The sequence below is a fragment of the Ambystoma mexicanum genome, chromosome 13 (genome assembly GCF_040938575.1).
Source record: "Ambystoma mexicanum isolate Mex_15411 chromosome 13, UKY_AmexF1_1, whole genome shotgun sequence".
NCBI classification, from domain to species: domain Eukaryota; kingdom Metazoa; phylum Chordata; class Amphibia; order Caudata; family Ambystomatidae; genus Ambystoma; species Ambystoma mexicanum.
The window spans coordinates 9,459,418-9,470,797 of NC_090938.1; the positions used below are offsets into that span (position 1 = coordinate 9,459,418).

The 11,380-nt window shown below is 67.1% G+C and overlaps 1 protein-coding gene across 1 annotated transcript in view; it reads right to left on the reverse strand.

Annotated features, from left to right (window-relative positions):
- GNAI3 (G protein subunit alpha i3) overlaps positions 1–10,166 on the reverse strand; it is a 257,782-nt gene extending 247,616 nt beyond the window's left edge. Inside the window, exon 1 of the mRNA XM_069632998.1 lies at positions 9,876–10,166. Coding sequence (XP_069489099.1) covers positions 9,876–9,993 — 118 coding nt within the window. The 5' untranslated portion in view covers positions 9,994–10,166. The remainder of the gene's footprint in view (positions 1–9,875) is intronic.
- Between the last annotated feature and the right edge of the window lie 1,214 nt (positions 10,167–11,380).

Sequence of the window (11,380 nt, forward strand, 5' to 3'; positions counted from 1 at the left end):
CCTGCCCCCCCCTGAGCAGTTACCCCCTGCCCCCCTGAGCAGTTACCCCCTGTCCCCTCTTCCTGCCCCCCCTGAGCAGTTACCCCCTGCCCCCCTGAGCAGTTACCCCCTGCCCCCCTCTTCCTGCCCCCCCCCTGAGCAGTTACCCCCTGCCCCCTCTGAGCAGTTACCCCCTGGCACCCCTTCTGCCCCCCCAGAGCAGTTACCCCCTGCCCCCTCTTCCTGCCCTCCTAGAGCAGTTACCCCCTGCCCCCTCTCCCTGCCCCCCTGAGCAGTTACCCCCTGCCCCCTCGTTCTGCCCCCCTGAGCAGTTACCCCCTGCCCCCTCTTCCTGCCCCCCTGAGCAGTTACCCCCTGCCCCCTCTTCCTGCCCCCCTGAGCAGTTACCCCCTGCCCCCTCTTCCTGCCCCCCTGAGCAGTTACCCCCTGCCCCCTCTTCCTGCCCCCCCTGAGCAGTTACCCCCTGCCCCCTCTTCCTGCCCCCCCGAGCAGTTACCCCCTGCCCCCTCTTCCTGCCCCCCAGAGCAGTTACCTCCTGTCCCCTCTTCCTGCCCCCCCAGAGCAGTTACCCCCTGCCCCCTCTTCCTGCCCCCCAGAGCAGTTACCTCCTGTCCCCTCTTCCTGCCCCCCCCTGAGCAGTTACCCCCTGGCACCCCTTCTGCCCCCCCCAGAGCAGTTACCCCCTGCCCCCTCTTCCTGCCCCCCCCCTGAGCAGTTACCCCCTGCCCCCTCTTCCTGCCCCCCTGAGCATTTACCCCCTGCCCCCTCTTCCTGCCCCCCCTGAGCAGTTACCCCCTGCCCCCTCTAAGCAGTTACCCCCTGTCCCCTCTTCCTGCCCCCCCTGAGCAGTTACCCCCTGCCCCCTCTTCCTGCCCCCCCTGAGCAGTTACCCCCTGCCCCCCTGAGCAGTTACCCCCTGTCCCCTCTTCCTGCCCCCCCTGAGCAGTTACCCCCTGCCCCCCTGAGCAGTTACCCCCTGTCCCCTCTTCCTGCCCCCCCCTGAGCAGTTACCCCCTGCCCCCTCTGAGCAGTTACCCCCTGGCACCCCTTCTGCCCCCCCAGAGCAGTTACCCCCTGCCCCCTCTTCCTGCCCTCCTAGAGCAGTTACCCCCTGGCACCCCTTCTGCCTCCCCTGAGCAGTTACCCCCTGCCCCCTCTTCCTGCCCCCCTGAGCAGTTACCCCCTGAGCAGTTACCCCCTGCCCCCTCTTCCTGCCCCCCCGAGCAGTCACCCCCTGGCACCCATTCTGCCCCCCCAGAGCAGTTACCCCCTGCCCCCTCTTCCTGCCCCCCCTGAGCTGTTACCCCCTGCCCCCTCTTCCTGCCCCCTGAGCAGTTACCCCCTGAGCAGTTACCCCCTGCCCCCTCTTCCTGCCCCCCCGAGCAGTCACCCCCTGGCACCCCTTCTGCCCCCCCAGAGCAGTTACCCCCTGGCACCCCTGAGCTGTTACCCCCTGCCCCCTCTTCCTGCCCCTGAGCAGTTACCCCCTGAGCAGTTACCCCCTGCCCCCTCTTCCTGCCCCCCCCGAGCAGTCACCCCCTGGCACCCCTTCTGCCCCCCCAGAGCAGTTACCCCCTGCCCCCTCTTCCTGCCCCCTGAGCAGTTACCCCCTGCCCCCTCTTCCTGCCCCCCCTGAGCAGTTACCCCCTGCCCCCTCTTCCTGCCCCCCCTGAGCATTTACCCCCTGCCCCCTCTTCCTGCCCCCCTGAGCATTTACCCCCTGCCCCCTCTTCCTGCCCCCCTGAGCATTTACCCCCTGTCCCCTCTTCCTGCCCCCCCTGAGCAGTTACCCCCTGCCGCTTCTAAGCAGTTACCCCCTGTCCCCTCTTCCTGCCCCCCCTGAGCAGTTACCCTCTGCCCCCTCTTCCTGCCCCCCCTGAGCAGTCACCCCCTGGCACCCCTTCTGCCCCACCCAGAGCAGTTACCCCCTGCCCCCTCTTCCTGCCCCCCTGAGCAGTTACCCCCTGCCCCCTCTTCCTGCCCCCCTGAGCAGTTACCCCCTGCCCCCTCTTCCTGCCCCCCCCTGAGCAGTTACCCCCTGCCCCCTCTTCCTGCCCCACCTGAGCAGTTACCCCCTGTCCCCTCTTCCTGCCCCCCCTGAGCAGTTACCCCCTGCCCCCCTGAGCAGTTACCCCCTGTCCCCTCTTCCTGCCCCCCCCTGAGCAGTTACCCCCTGCCCCCCTGAGCAGTTACCCCCTGTCCCCTCTTCCTGCCCCCCCTGAGCAGTTACCCCCTGCCCCCCTGAGCAGTTACCCCCTGCCCCCCTCTTCCTGCCCCCCCCCTGAGCAGTTACCCCCTGCCCCCTCTGAGCAGTTACCCCCTGGCACCCCTTCTGCCCCCCCAGAGCAGTTACCCCCTGCCCCCTCTTCCTGCCCTCCTAGAGCAGTTACCCCCTGGCACCCCTTCTGCCCCCCCTGAGCAGTTACCCCCTGCCCCCTCTTTCTGCCCCCTCTTTCTGCCCCCTGGGCAGTTACCCCCTGCCCCCCTGGGCAGTTACCCCCTGCCCCCCTGGGCAGTTACCCCCTGCCCCCTCTTCCTGCCCCCCTGAGCAGTTACCCCCTGAGCAGTTACCCCCTGCCCCCCGAGCAGTCACCCTCTGGCACCCCTTCTGCCCCCCCAGAGCAGTTACCCCCGCCCCCCCTGAGCTGTTACCCCCTGGCACCCCTGAGCTGTTACCCCCTGCCCCCTCTTCCTGCCCCCTGAGCAGTTACCCCCTGAGCAGTTACCCTCTGCCCCCTCTTCCTGCCCCCCCGAGCAGTCACCCCCTGGCACCCCTTCTGCCCCCCCAGAGCAGTTACCCCCTGCCCCCTCTTCCTGCCCCCCTGAGCAGTTACCCCCTGCCCCCTCTTCCTGCCCCCCCTGAGCAGTTACCCCCTGCCCCCTCTTCCTGCCCCCCCTGAGCATTTACCCCCTGCCCCCTCTTCCTGCCCCCCTGAGCATTTACCCCCTGTCCCCTCTTCCTGCCCCCCCTGAGCAGTTACCCCCTGCCCCCTCTAAGCAGTTACCCCCTGTCCCCTCTTCCTGCCCCCCCTGAGCAGTTACCCCCTGCCCCCTCTTCCTGCCCCCCTGAGCAGTTACCCCCTGCCCCCTGAGCAGTTACCCTCTGCCCCCTCTTCCTGCCCCCCCCCTGAGCAGTCACCCCCTGGCACCCCTTCTGCCCCACCCAGAGCAGTTACCCCCTGACCCCTCTTCCTGCCCCCCTGAGCAGTTACCCCCTGCCCCCTGAGCAGTTACCCCCTGCCCCCTCTTCCTGCCCCCCCTGAGCAGTTACCCCCTGCCCCCTCTTCCTGCCCCCCCTGAGCAGTTACCCCCTGCCCCCTCTTCCTGCCCCCCCTGAGCAGTTACCCCCTGCCCCCTCTTCCTGCCCCCCCCTGAGCAGTTACCCCCTGCCCCCCTGAGCAGTTACCCCCTGTCCCCTCTTCCTGCCCCCCCCTGAGCAGTTACCCCCTGCCCCCTCTGAGCAGTTACCCCCTGGCACCCCTTCTGCCCCCCCAGAGCAGTTACCCCCTGCCCCCTCTTCCTGCCCTCCTAGAGCAGTTACCCCCTGGCACCCCTTCTGCCCCCCCCAGAGCAGTTACCCCCTGCCCCCTCTTTCTGCCCCCTGAGCAGTTACCCCCTGCCCCCCTGAGCAGTTACCCCCTGCCCCCCTGAGCAGTTACCCCCTGCCCCCTCTTCCTGCCCCCCCTGAGCAGTTACCCCCTGCGCAGTTACCCCCTGCCCCCTCTTCCTGCCCCCCCTGAGCAGTTACCCCCTGCCCCCCTGAGCAGTTACCCCCTGCCCCCTCTTCCTGCCCCCCCTGAGCAGTTACCCCCTGCCCCCCTGAGCAGTTACCCCCTGTCCCCTCTTCCTGTCCCCCCCCTGAGCAGTTACCCCCTGCCCCCTCTGAGCAGTTACCCCCTGGCACCCCTTCTGCCCCCCCCTGGCACCCCTTCTGCCCCCCCCAGAGCAGTTACCCCCTGCCCCCTCTTCCTGCCCTCCTAGAGCAGTTACCCCCTGGCACCCCTTCTGCCCCCCCCCAGAGCAGTTACCCCCTGCCCCCTCTTTCTGCTCCCTCTTTCTGCCCCCTGAGCAGTTACCCCCTGCCCCCCTGAGCAGTTACCCCCTGCCCCCCTGAGCAGTTACCCCCTGTCCCCTCTTCCTGCCCCCCCCTGAGCAGTTACCCCCTGCCCCCTCTGAGCAGTTACCCCCTGGCACCCCTTCTGCCCCCCCAGAGCAGTTACCCCCTGCCCCCTCGAGCAGTCACCCCCTGGCACCCCTTCTGCCCCCCAGAGCAGTTACCCCCTGCCCCCTCTTCCTGCCCCCCCTGAGCAGTTACCCCCTGCCCCCTCTTCCTGCCCCCCCTGAGCAGTTACCCCCTGCCCCCTCTTCCTGCCCCCCTGAGCAGTTACCCCCTGAGCAGTTACCCCCTGCCCCCTCTTCCTGCCCCCCCCTGAGCAGTTACCCCCTGGCACCCCTTCTGCCCCCCCAGAGCAATTACCCCCTGCCCCCTCTTCCTGCCCCCCCTGAGCAGTTACCCCCTGGCACCCCTTCTGCCCCCCCCAGAGCAGTTACCCCCTGCCCCCTCTTTCTGCCCCCTCTTTCTGCCCCCTGAGCAGTTACCCCCTGCCCCCCTGAGCAGTTACCCCCTGCCCCCCTGAGCAGTTACCCCCTGTCCCCTCTTCCTGCCCCCCCCTGAGCAGTTACCCCCTGCCCCCTCTGAGCAGTTACCCCCTGGCACCCCTTCTGCCCCCCCAGAGCAGTTACCCCCTGCCCCCTCTTCCTGCCCCCGCGAGCAGTCACCCCCTGGCACCCCTTCTGCCCCCCAGAGCAGTTACCCCCTGCCCCCTCTTCCTGCCCCCCCTGAGCAGTTACCCCCTGCCCCCTCTTCCTGCCCCCCCTGAGCAGTTACCCCCTGCCCCCTCTTCCTGCCCCCCTGAGCAGTTACCCCCTGAGCAGTTACCCCCTGCCCCCTCTTCCTGCCCCCCCTGAGCAGTTACCCCCTGGCACCCCTTCTGCCCCCCCCAGAGCAGTTACCCCCTGCCCCCTCTTCCTGCCCCCCCCTGAGCAGTTACCCCCTGCCCCCTCTTCCTGCCCCCCTGAGCATTTACCCCCTGCCCCCTCTTCCTGCCCCCCCTGAGCAGTTACCCCCTGCCCCCTCTAAGCAGTTACCCCCTGTCCCCTCTTCCTGCCCCCCCTGAGCAGTTACCCCCTGCCCCCTCTTCCTGCCCCCCCTGAGCAGTTACCCCCTGCCCCCCTGAGCAGTTACCCCCTGTCCCCTCTTCCTGCCCCCCCTGAGCAGTTACCCCCTGCCCCCCTGAGCAGTTACCCCCTGTCCCCTCTTCCTGCCCCCCCCTGAGCAGTTACCCCCTGCCCCCTCTGAGCAGTTACCCCCTGGCACCCCTTCTGCCCCCCCAGAGCAGTTACCCCCTGCCCCCTCTTCCTGCCCTCCTAGAGCAGTTACCCCCTGGCACCCCTTCTGCCTCCCCTGAGCAGTTACCCCCTGCCCCCTCTTCCTGCCCCCCTGAGCAGTTACCCCCTGAGCAGTTACCCCCTGCCCCCTCTTCCTGCCCCCCCGAGCAGTCACCCCCTGGCACCCATTCTGCCCCCCCAGAGCAGTTACCCCCTGCCCCCTCTTCCTGCCCCCCCTGGCACCCCTGAGCTGTTACCCCCTGCCCCCTCTTCCTGCCCCCTGAGCAGTTACCCCCTGAGCAGTTACCCCCTGCCCCCTCTTCCTGCCCCCCCGAGCAGTCACCCCCTGGCACCCCTTCTGCCCCCCCAGAGCAGTTACCCCCTGGCACCCCTGAGCTGTTACCCCCTGCCCCCTCTTCCTGCCCCTGAGCAGTTACCCCCTGAGCAGTTACCCCCTGCCCCCTCTTCCTGCCCCCCCCGAGCAGTCACCCCCTGGCACCCCTTCTGCCCCCCCAGAGCAGTTACCCCCTGCCCCCTCTTCCTGCCCCCTGAGCAGTTACCCCCTGCCCCCTCTTCCTGCCCCCCCTGAGCAGTTACCCCCTGCCCCCTCTTCCTGCCCCCCCTGAGCATTTACCCCCTGCCCCCTCTTCCTGCCCCCCCTGAGCATTTACCCCCTGCCCCCTCTTCCTGCCCCCCTGAGCATTTACCCCCTGCCCCCTCTTCCTGCCCCCCCTGAGCAGTTACCCCCTGCCGCTTCTAAGCAGTTACCCCCTGTCCCCTCTTCCTGCCCCCCCTGAGCAGTTACCCTCTGCCCCCTCTTCCTGCCCCCCCTGAGCAGTCACCCCCTGGCACCCCTTCTGCCCCACCCAGAGCAGTTACCCCCTGCCCCCTCTTCCTGCCCCCCTGAGCAGTTACCCCCTGCCCCCTCTTCCTGCCCCCCTGAGCAGTTACCCCCTGCCCCCTCTTCCTGCCCCCCCCTGAGCAGTTACCCCCTGCCCCCTCTTCCTGCCCCACCTGAGCAGTTACCCCCTGTCCCCTCTTCCTGCCCCCCCTGAGCAGTTACCCCCTGCCCCCCTGAGCAGTTACCCCCTGTCCCCTCTTCCTGCCCCCCCCTGAGCAGTTACCCCCTGCCCCCCTGAGCAGTTACCCCCTGTCCCCTCTTCCTGCCCCCCCTGAGCAGTTACCCCCTGCCCCCCTGAGCAGTTACCCCCTGCCCCCCTCTTCCTGCCCCCCCCCTGAGCAGTTACCCCCTGCCCCCTCTGAGCAGTTACCCCCTGGCACCCCTTCTGCCCCCCCAGAGCAGTTACCCCCTGCCCCCTCTTCCTGCCCTCCTAGAGCAGTTACCCCCTGGCACCCCTTCTGCCCCCCCTGAGCAGTTACCCCCTGCCCCCTCTTTCTGCCCCCTCTTTCTGCCCCCTGGGCAGTTACCCCCTGCCCCCCTGGGCAGTTACCCCCTGCCCCCCTGGGCAGTTACCCCCTGCCCCCTCTTCCTGCCCCCCTGAGCAGTTACCCCCTGAGCAGTTACCCCCTGCCCCCCCGAGCAGTCACCCTCTGGCACCCCTTCTGCCCCCCCAGAGCAGTTACCCCCGCCCCCCCTGAGCTGTTACCCCCTGGCACCCCTGAGCTGTTACCCCCTGCCCCCTCTTCCTGCCCCCTGAGCAGTTACCCCCTGAGCAGTTACCCTCTGCCCCCTCTTCCTGCCCCCCCGAGCAGTCACCCCCTGGCACCCCTTCTGCCCCCCCAGAGCAGTTACCCCCTGCCCCCTCTTCCTGCCCCCCTGAGCAGTTACCCCCTGCCCCCTCTTCCTGCCCCCCCTGAGCAGTTACCCCCTGCCCCCTCTTCCTGCCCCCCCTGAGCATTTACCCCCTGCCCCCTCTTCCTGCCCCCCTGAGCATTTACCCCCTGTCCCCTCTTCCTGCCCCCCCTGAGCAGTTACCCCCTGCCCCCTCTAAGCAGTTACCCCCTGTCCCCTCTTCCTGCCCCCCCTGAGCAGTTACCCCCTGCCCCCTCTTCCTGCCCCCCTGAGCAGTTACCCCCTGCCCCCTGAGCAGTTACCCTCTGCCCCCTCTTCCTGCCCCCCCCTGAGCAGTCACCCCCTGGCACCCCTTCTGCCCCACCCAGAGCAGTTACCCCCTGACCCCTCTTCCTGCCCCCCTGAGCAGTTACCCCCTGCCCCCTGAGCAGTTACCCCCTGCCCCCTCTTCCTGCCCCCCCTGAGCAGTTACCCCCTGCCCCCTCTTCCTGCCCCCCCTGAGCAGTTACCCCCTGCCCCCTCTTCCTGCCCCCCCTGAGCAGTTACCCCCTGCCCCCTCTTCCTGCCCCCCCCTGAGCAGTTACCCCCTGCCCCCCTGAGCAGTTACCCCCTGTCCCCTCTTCCTGCCCCCCCCTGAGCAGTTACCCCCTGCCCCCTCTGAGCAGTTACCCCCTGGCACCCCTTCTGCCCCCCCAGAGCAGTTACCCCCTGCCCCCTCTTCCTGCCCTCCTAGAGCAGTTACCCCCTGGCACCCCTTCTGCCCCCCCCAGAGCAGTTACCCCCTGCCCCCTCTTTCTGCCCCCTGAGCAGTTACCCCCTGCCCCCCTGAGCAGTTACCCCCTGCCCCCCTGAGCAGTTACCCCCTGCCCCCTCTTCCTGCCCCCCCTGAGCAGTTACCCCCTGCCCCCCTGAGCAGTTACCCCCTGCCCCCTCTTCCTGCCCCCCCTGAGCAGTTACCCCCTGCCCCCCTGAGCAGTTACCCCCTGCCCCCTCTTCCTGCCCCCCCTGAGCAGTTACCCCCTGCCCCCCTGAGCAGTTACCCCCTGTCCCCTCTTCCTGTCCCCCCCCTGAGCAGTTACCCCCTGCCCCCTCTGAGCAGTTACCCCCTGGCACCCCTTCTGCCCCCCCCAGAGCAGTTACCCCCTGCCCCCTCTTCCTGCCCTCCTAGAGCAGTTACCCCCTGGCACCCCTTCTGCCCCCCCCCAGAGCAGTTACCCCCTGCCCCCTCTTTCTGCTCCCTCTTTCTGCCCCCTGAGCAGTTACCCCCTGCCCCCCTGAGCAGTTACCCCCTGCCCCCCTGAGCAGTTACCCCCTGTCCCCTCTTCCTGCCCCCCCCTGAGCAGTTACCCCCTGCCCCCTCTGAGCAGTTACCCCCTGGCACCCCTTCTGCCCCCCCAGAGCAGTTACCCCCTGCCCCCTCGAGCAGTCACCCCCTGGCACCCCTTCTGCCCCCCAGAGCAGTTACCCCCTGCCCCCTCTTCCTGCCCCCCCTGAGCAGTTACCCCCTGCCCCCTCTTCCTGCCCCCCCTGAGCAGTTACCCCCTGCCCCCTCTTCCTGCCCCCTGAGCAGTTACCCCCTGAGCAGTTACCCCCTGCCCCCTCTTCCTGCCCCCCCCTGAGCAGTTACCCCCTGGCACCCCTTCTGCCCCCCCAGAGCAATTACCCCCTGCCCCCTCTTCCTGCCCCCCCTGAGCAGTTACCCCCTGGCACCCCTTCTGCCCCCCCCAGAGCAGTTACCCCCTGCCCCCTCTTTCTGCCCCCTCTTTCTGCCCCCTGAGCAGTTACCCCCTGCCCCCCTGAGCAGTTACCCCCTGCCCCCCTGAGCAGTTACCCCCTGTCCCCTCTTCCTGCCCCCCCCTGAGCAGTTACCCCCTGCCCCCTCTGAGCAGTTACCCCCTGGCACCCCTTCTGCCCCCCCAGAGCAGTTACCCCCTGCCCCCTCTTCCTGCCCCCGCGAGCAGTCACCCCCTGGCACCCCTTCTGCCCCCCAGAGCAGTTACCCCCTGCCCCCTCTTCCTGCCCCCCCTGAGCAGTTACCCCCTGCCCCCTCTTCCTGCCCCCCCTCAGCAGTTACCCCCTGCCCCCTCTTCCTGCCCCCCCCTGAGCAGTTACCCCCTGGCACCCCTTCTGCCCCCCCAGAGCAGTTACCCCCTGCCCCCTCTTCCTGCCCCCCTGAGCAGTTACCCCCTGGCACCCCTTCTGCCCCCCCCAGAGCAGTTACCCCCTGCCCCCTCTTTCTGCCCCCTCTTTCTGCCCCCGGAGCAGTTACCCCCTGCCCCCCTGAGCAGTTACCCCCTGCCCCCCTGAGCAGTTACCCCCTGTCCCCTCTTCCTGCCCCCCCTGAGCAGTTACCCCCTGCCCCCTCTGAGCAGTTACCCCCTGGCACCCCTTCTGCCCCCCCAGAGCAGTTACCCCCTGCCCCCTCTTCCTGCCCCCGCGAGCAGTCACCCCCTGGCACCCCTTCTGCCCCCCAGAGCAGTTACCCCCTGCCCCCTCTTCCTGCCCCCCCTGAGCAGTTACCCCCTGCCCCCTCTTCCTGCCCCCCTGAGCAGTTACCCCCTGAGCAGTTACCCCCTGCCCCCTCTTCCTGCCCCCCCCTGAGCAGTTACCCCCTGGCAACCCTTCTGCCCCCCCAGAGCAGTTACCCCCTGCCCCCTCTTCCGGCCCCCCCTGAGCAGTTACCCCCTGCCCCCCCCTGAGCAGTTACCCCCGGCACCCCCCCCCCTCCACTCACCCAGCAGCAGCAGCTTGATCTCCCGGGTGGCCTTCATCCGGTCCTCGCGCAGGTTCCGGTCGATCATCTTGCTCCTCTCCACGGCGGCCTTGTCCTCGGCGCTGAGCGTGCAGCCCATGGCTGGGCCGGAGTTGGGGGCGCGGGGCCCGGTGTGGGGGCGCTGGGGCGGGTGACACGGGCCCGGGGAGGGCGATGGCACTCACACTCGGACTCCCCTCTCCAGGATCCGCTCGCTTGCTGCTCACTTCTAGGCCATGGACACCGCGGGTCTGCGCATGCCCAGCCGGCCCTGGGCGGCGCCGCTTCCTGTCGGACGCCATCTTGGCGTCAGGCAGGCAGTCCCTGACTTCCAGTGCTGTCAGGGGACATTGACGTCGGCCTTTTGCCTGACATTCACATGGCCATCCATGGTATTCGTTCACGTTGTGTCGTCTCGGCACGTCAACGCCCACACGCCCTGTCACGTGTAGCCCCGCCCCTCACGCCCTTGGTTTTCAAGTGTCCCGCAGCGCAGCCCTAAGCATTGTATGCAAACATTGCCTAGAGCAGTGGAAACAAAGGAAGGACAACGCGGAAATGCAAGAGCTCAGGGCACATTTCCCCAATCACACCGCAGTGCAGCCCTAAGCATTGTATGCAAACATTGACTAGAGCAGGAGACACGAGCGAAGGACAACGCGGAAATGCAAGAGCTCAGGGCACATTTCCCCAATCACACTGCAGCGCAGCCCTAAGCATTGTATGCAAACATTGACTAGAGCAGGAGACACAAACGAAGGACAACGTGGAAATGCAAGAGCTCAGGGCACATTTCCCCAATCACACTGCAGCGCAGCCCTAAGCATTGTATGCAAACATTGACTAGAGCAGGAGACACAAACGAAGGACAACGTGGAAATGCAAGAGCTCAGGGCACATTTCCCCAATCACACTGCAGCGCAGCCCTAAGCATTGTATGCAAACATTGACTAGAGCAGGAGACACAAACGAAGGACAACGTGGAAATGCAAGAGCTCAGGGCACATTTCCCCAAGCACACCGCAGAGCAGCCCTAAGCATTGTATGCAAACATTGCCTAGAGCAGTAGACACAAAGGAAGGACAACACGGAAATGCAAAAACGCAGGGCAGGCACATTTCCCCAAGCACACCCCAGCTCAGCCCTAAGCATTGTATGCAAACATTGCCTAGAGCAGGAGACACAAACGAAGGACAACGTGGAAATGCAAGAGCTCAGGGCACATTTCCCCAATCACACCGCAGTGCAGCCCTAAGCATTGTATGCAAACATTGCCTAGAGCAGTGGAAACAAAGGAAGGACAACGCGGAAATGCAAGAGCTCAGGGCACATTTCCCCAATCACACCGCAGTGCAGCCCTAAGCATTGTATGCAAACATTGACTAGAGCAGGAGACACAAACGAAGGACAACGCGGAAATGCAAGAGCTCAGGGCACATTTCCCCAATCACACCGCAGAGCAGCCCTAAGCATTGTATGCAAACATT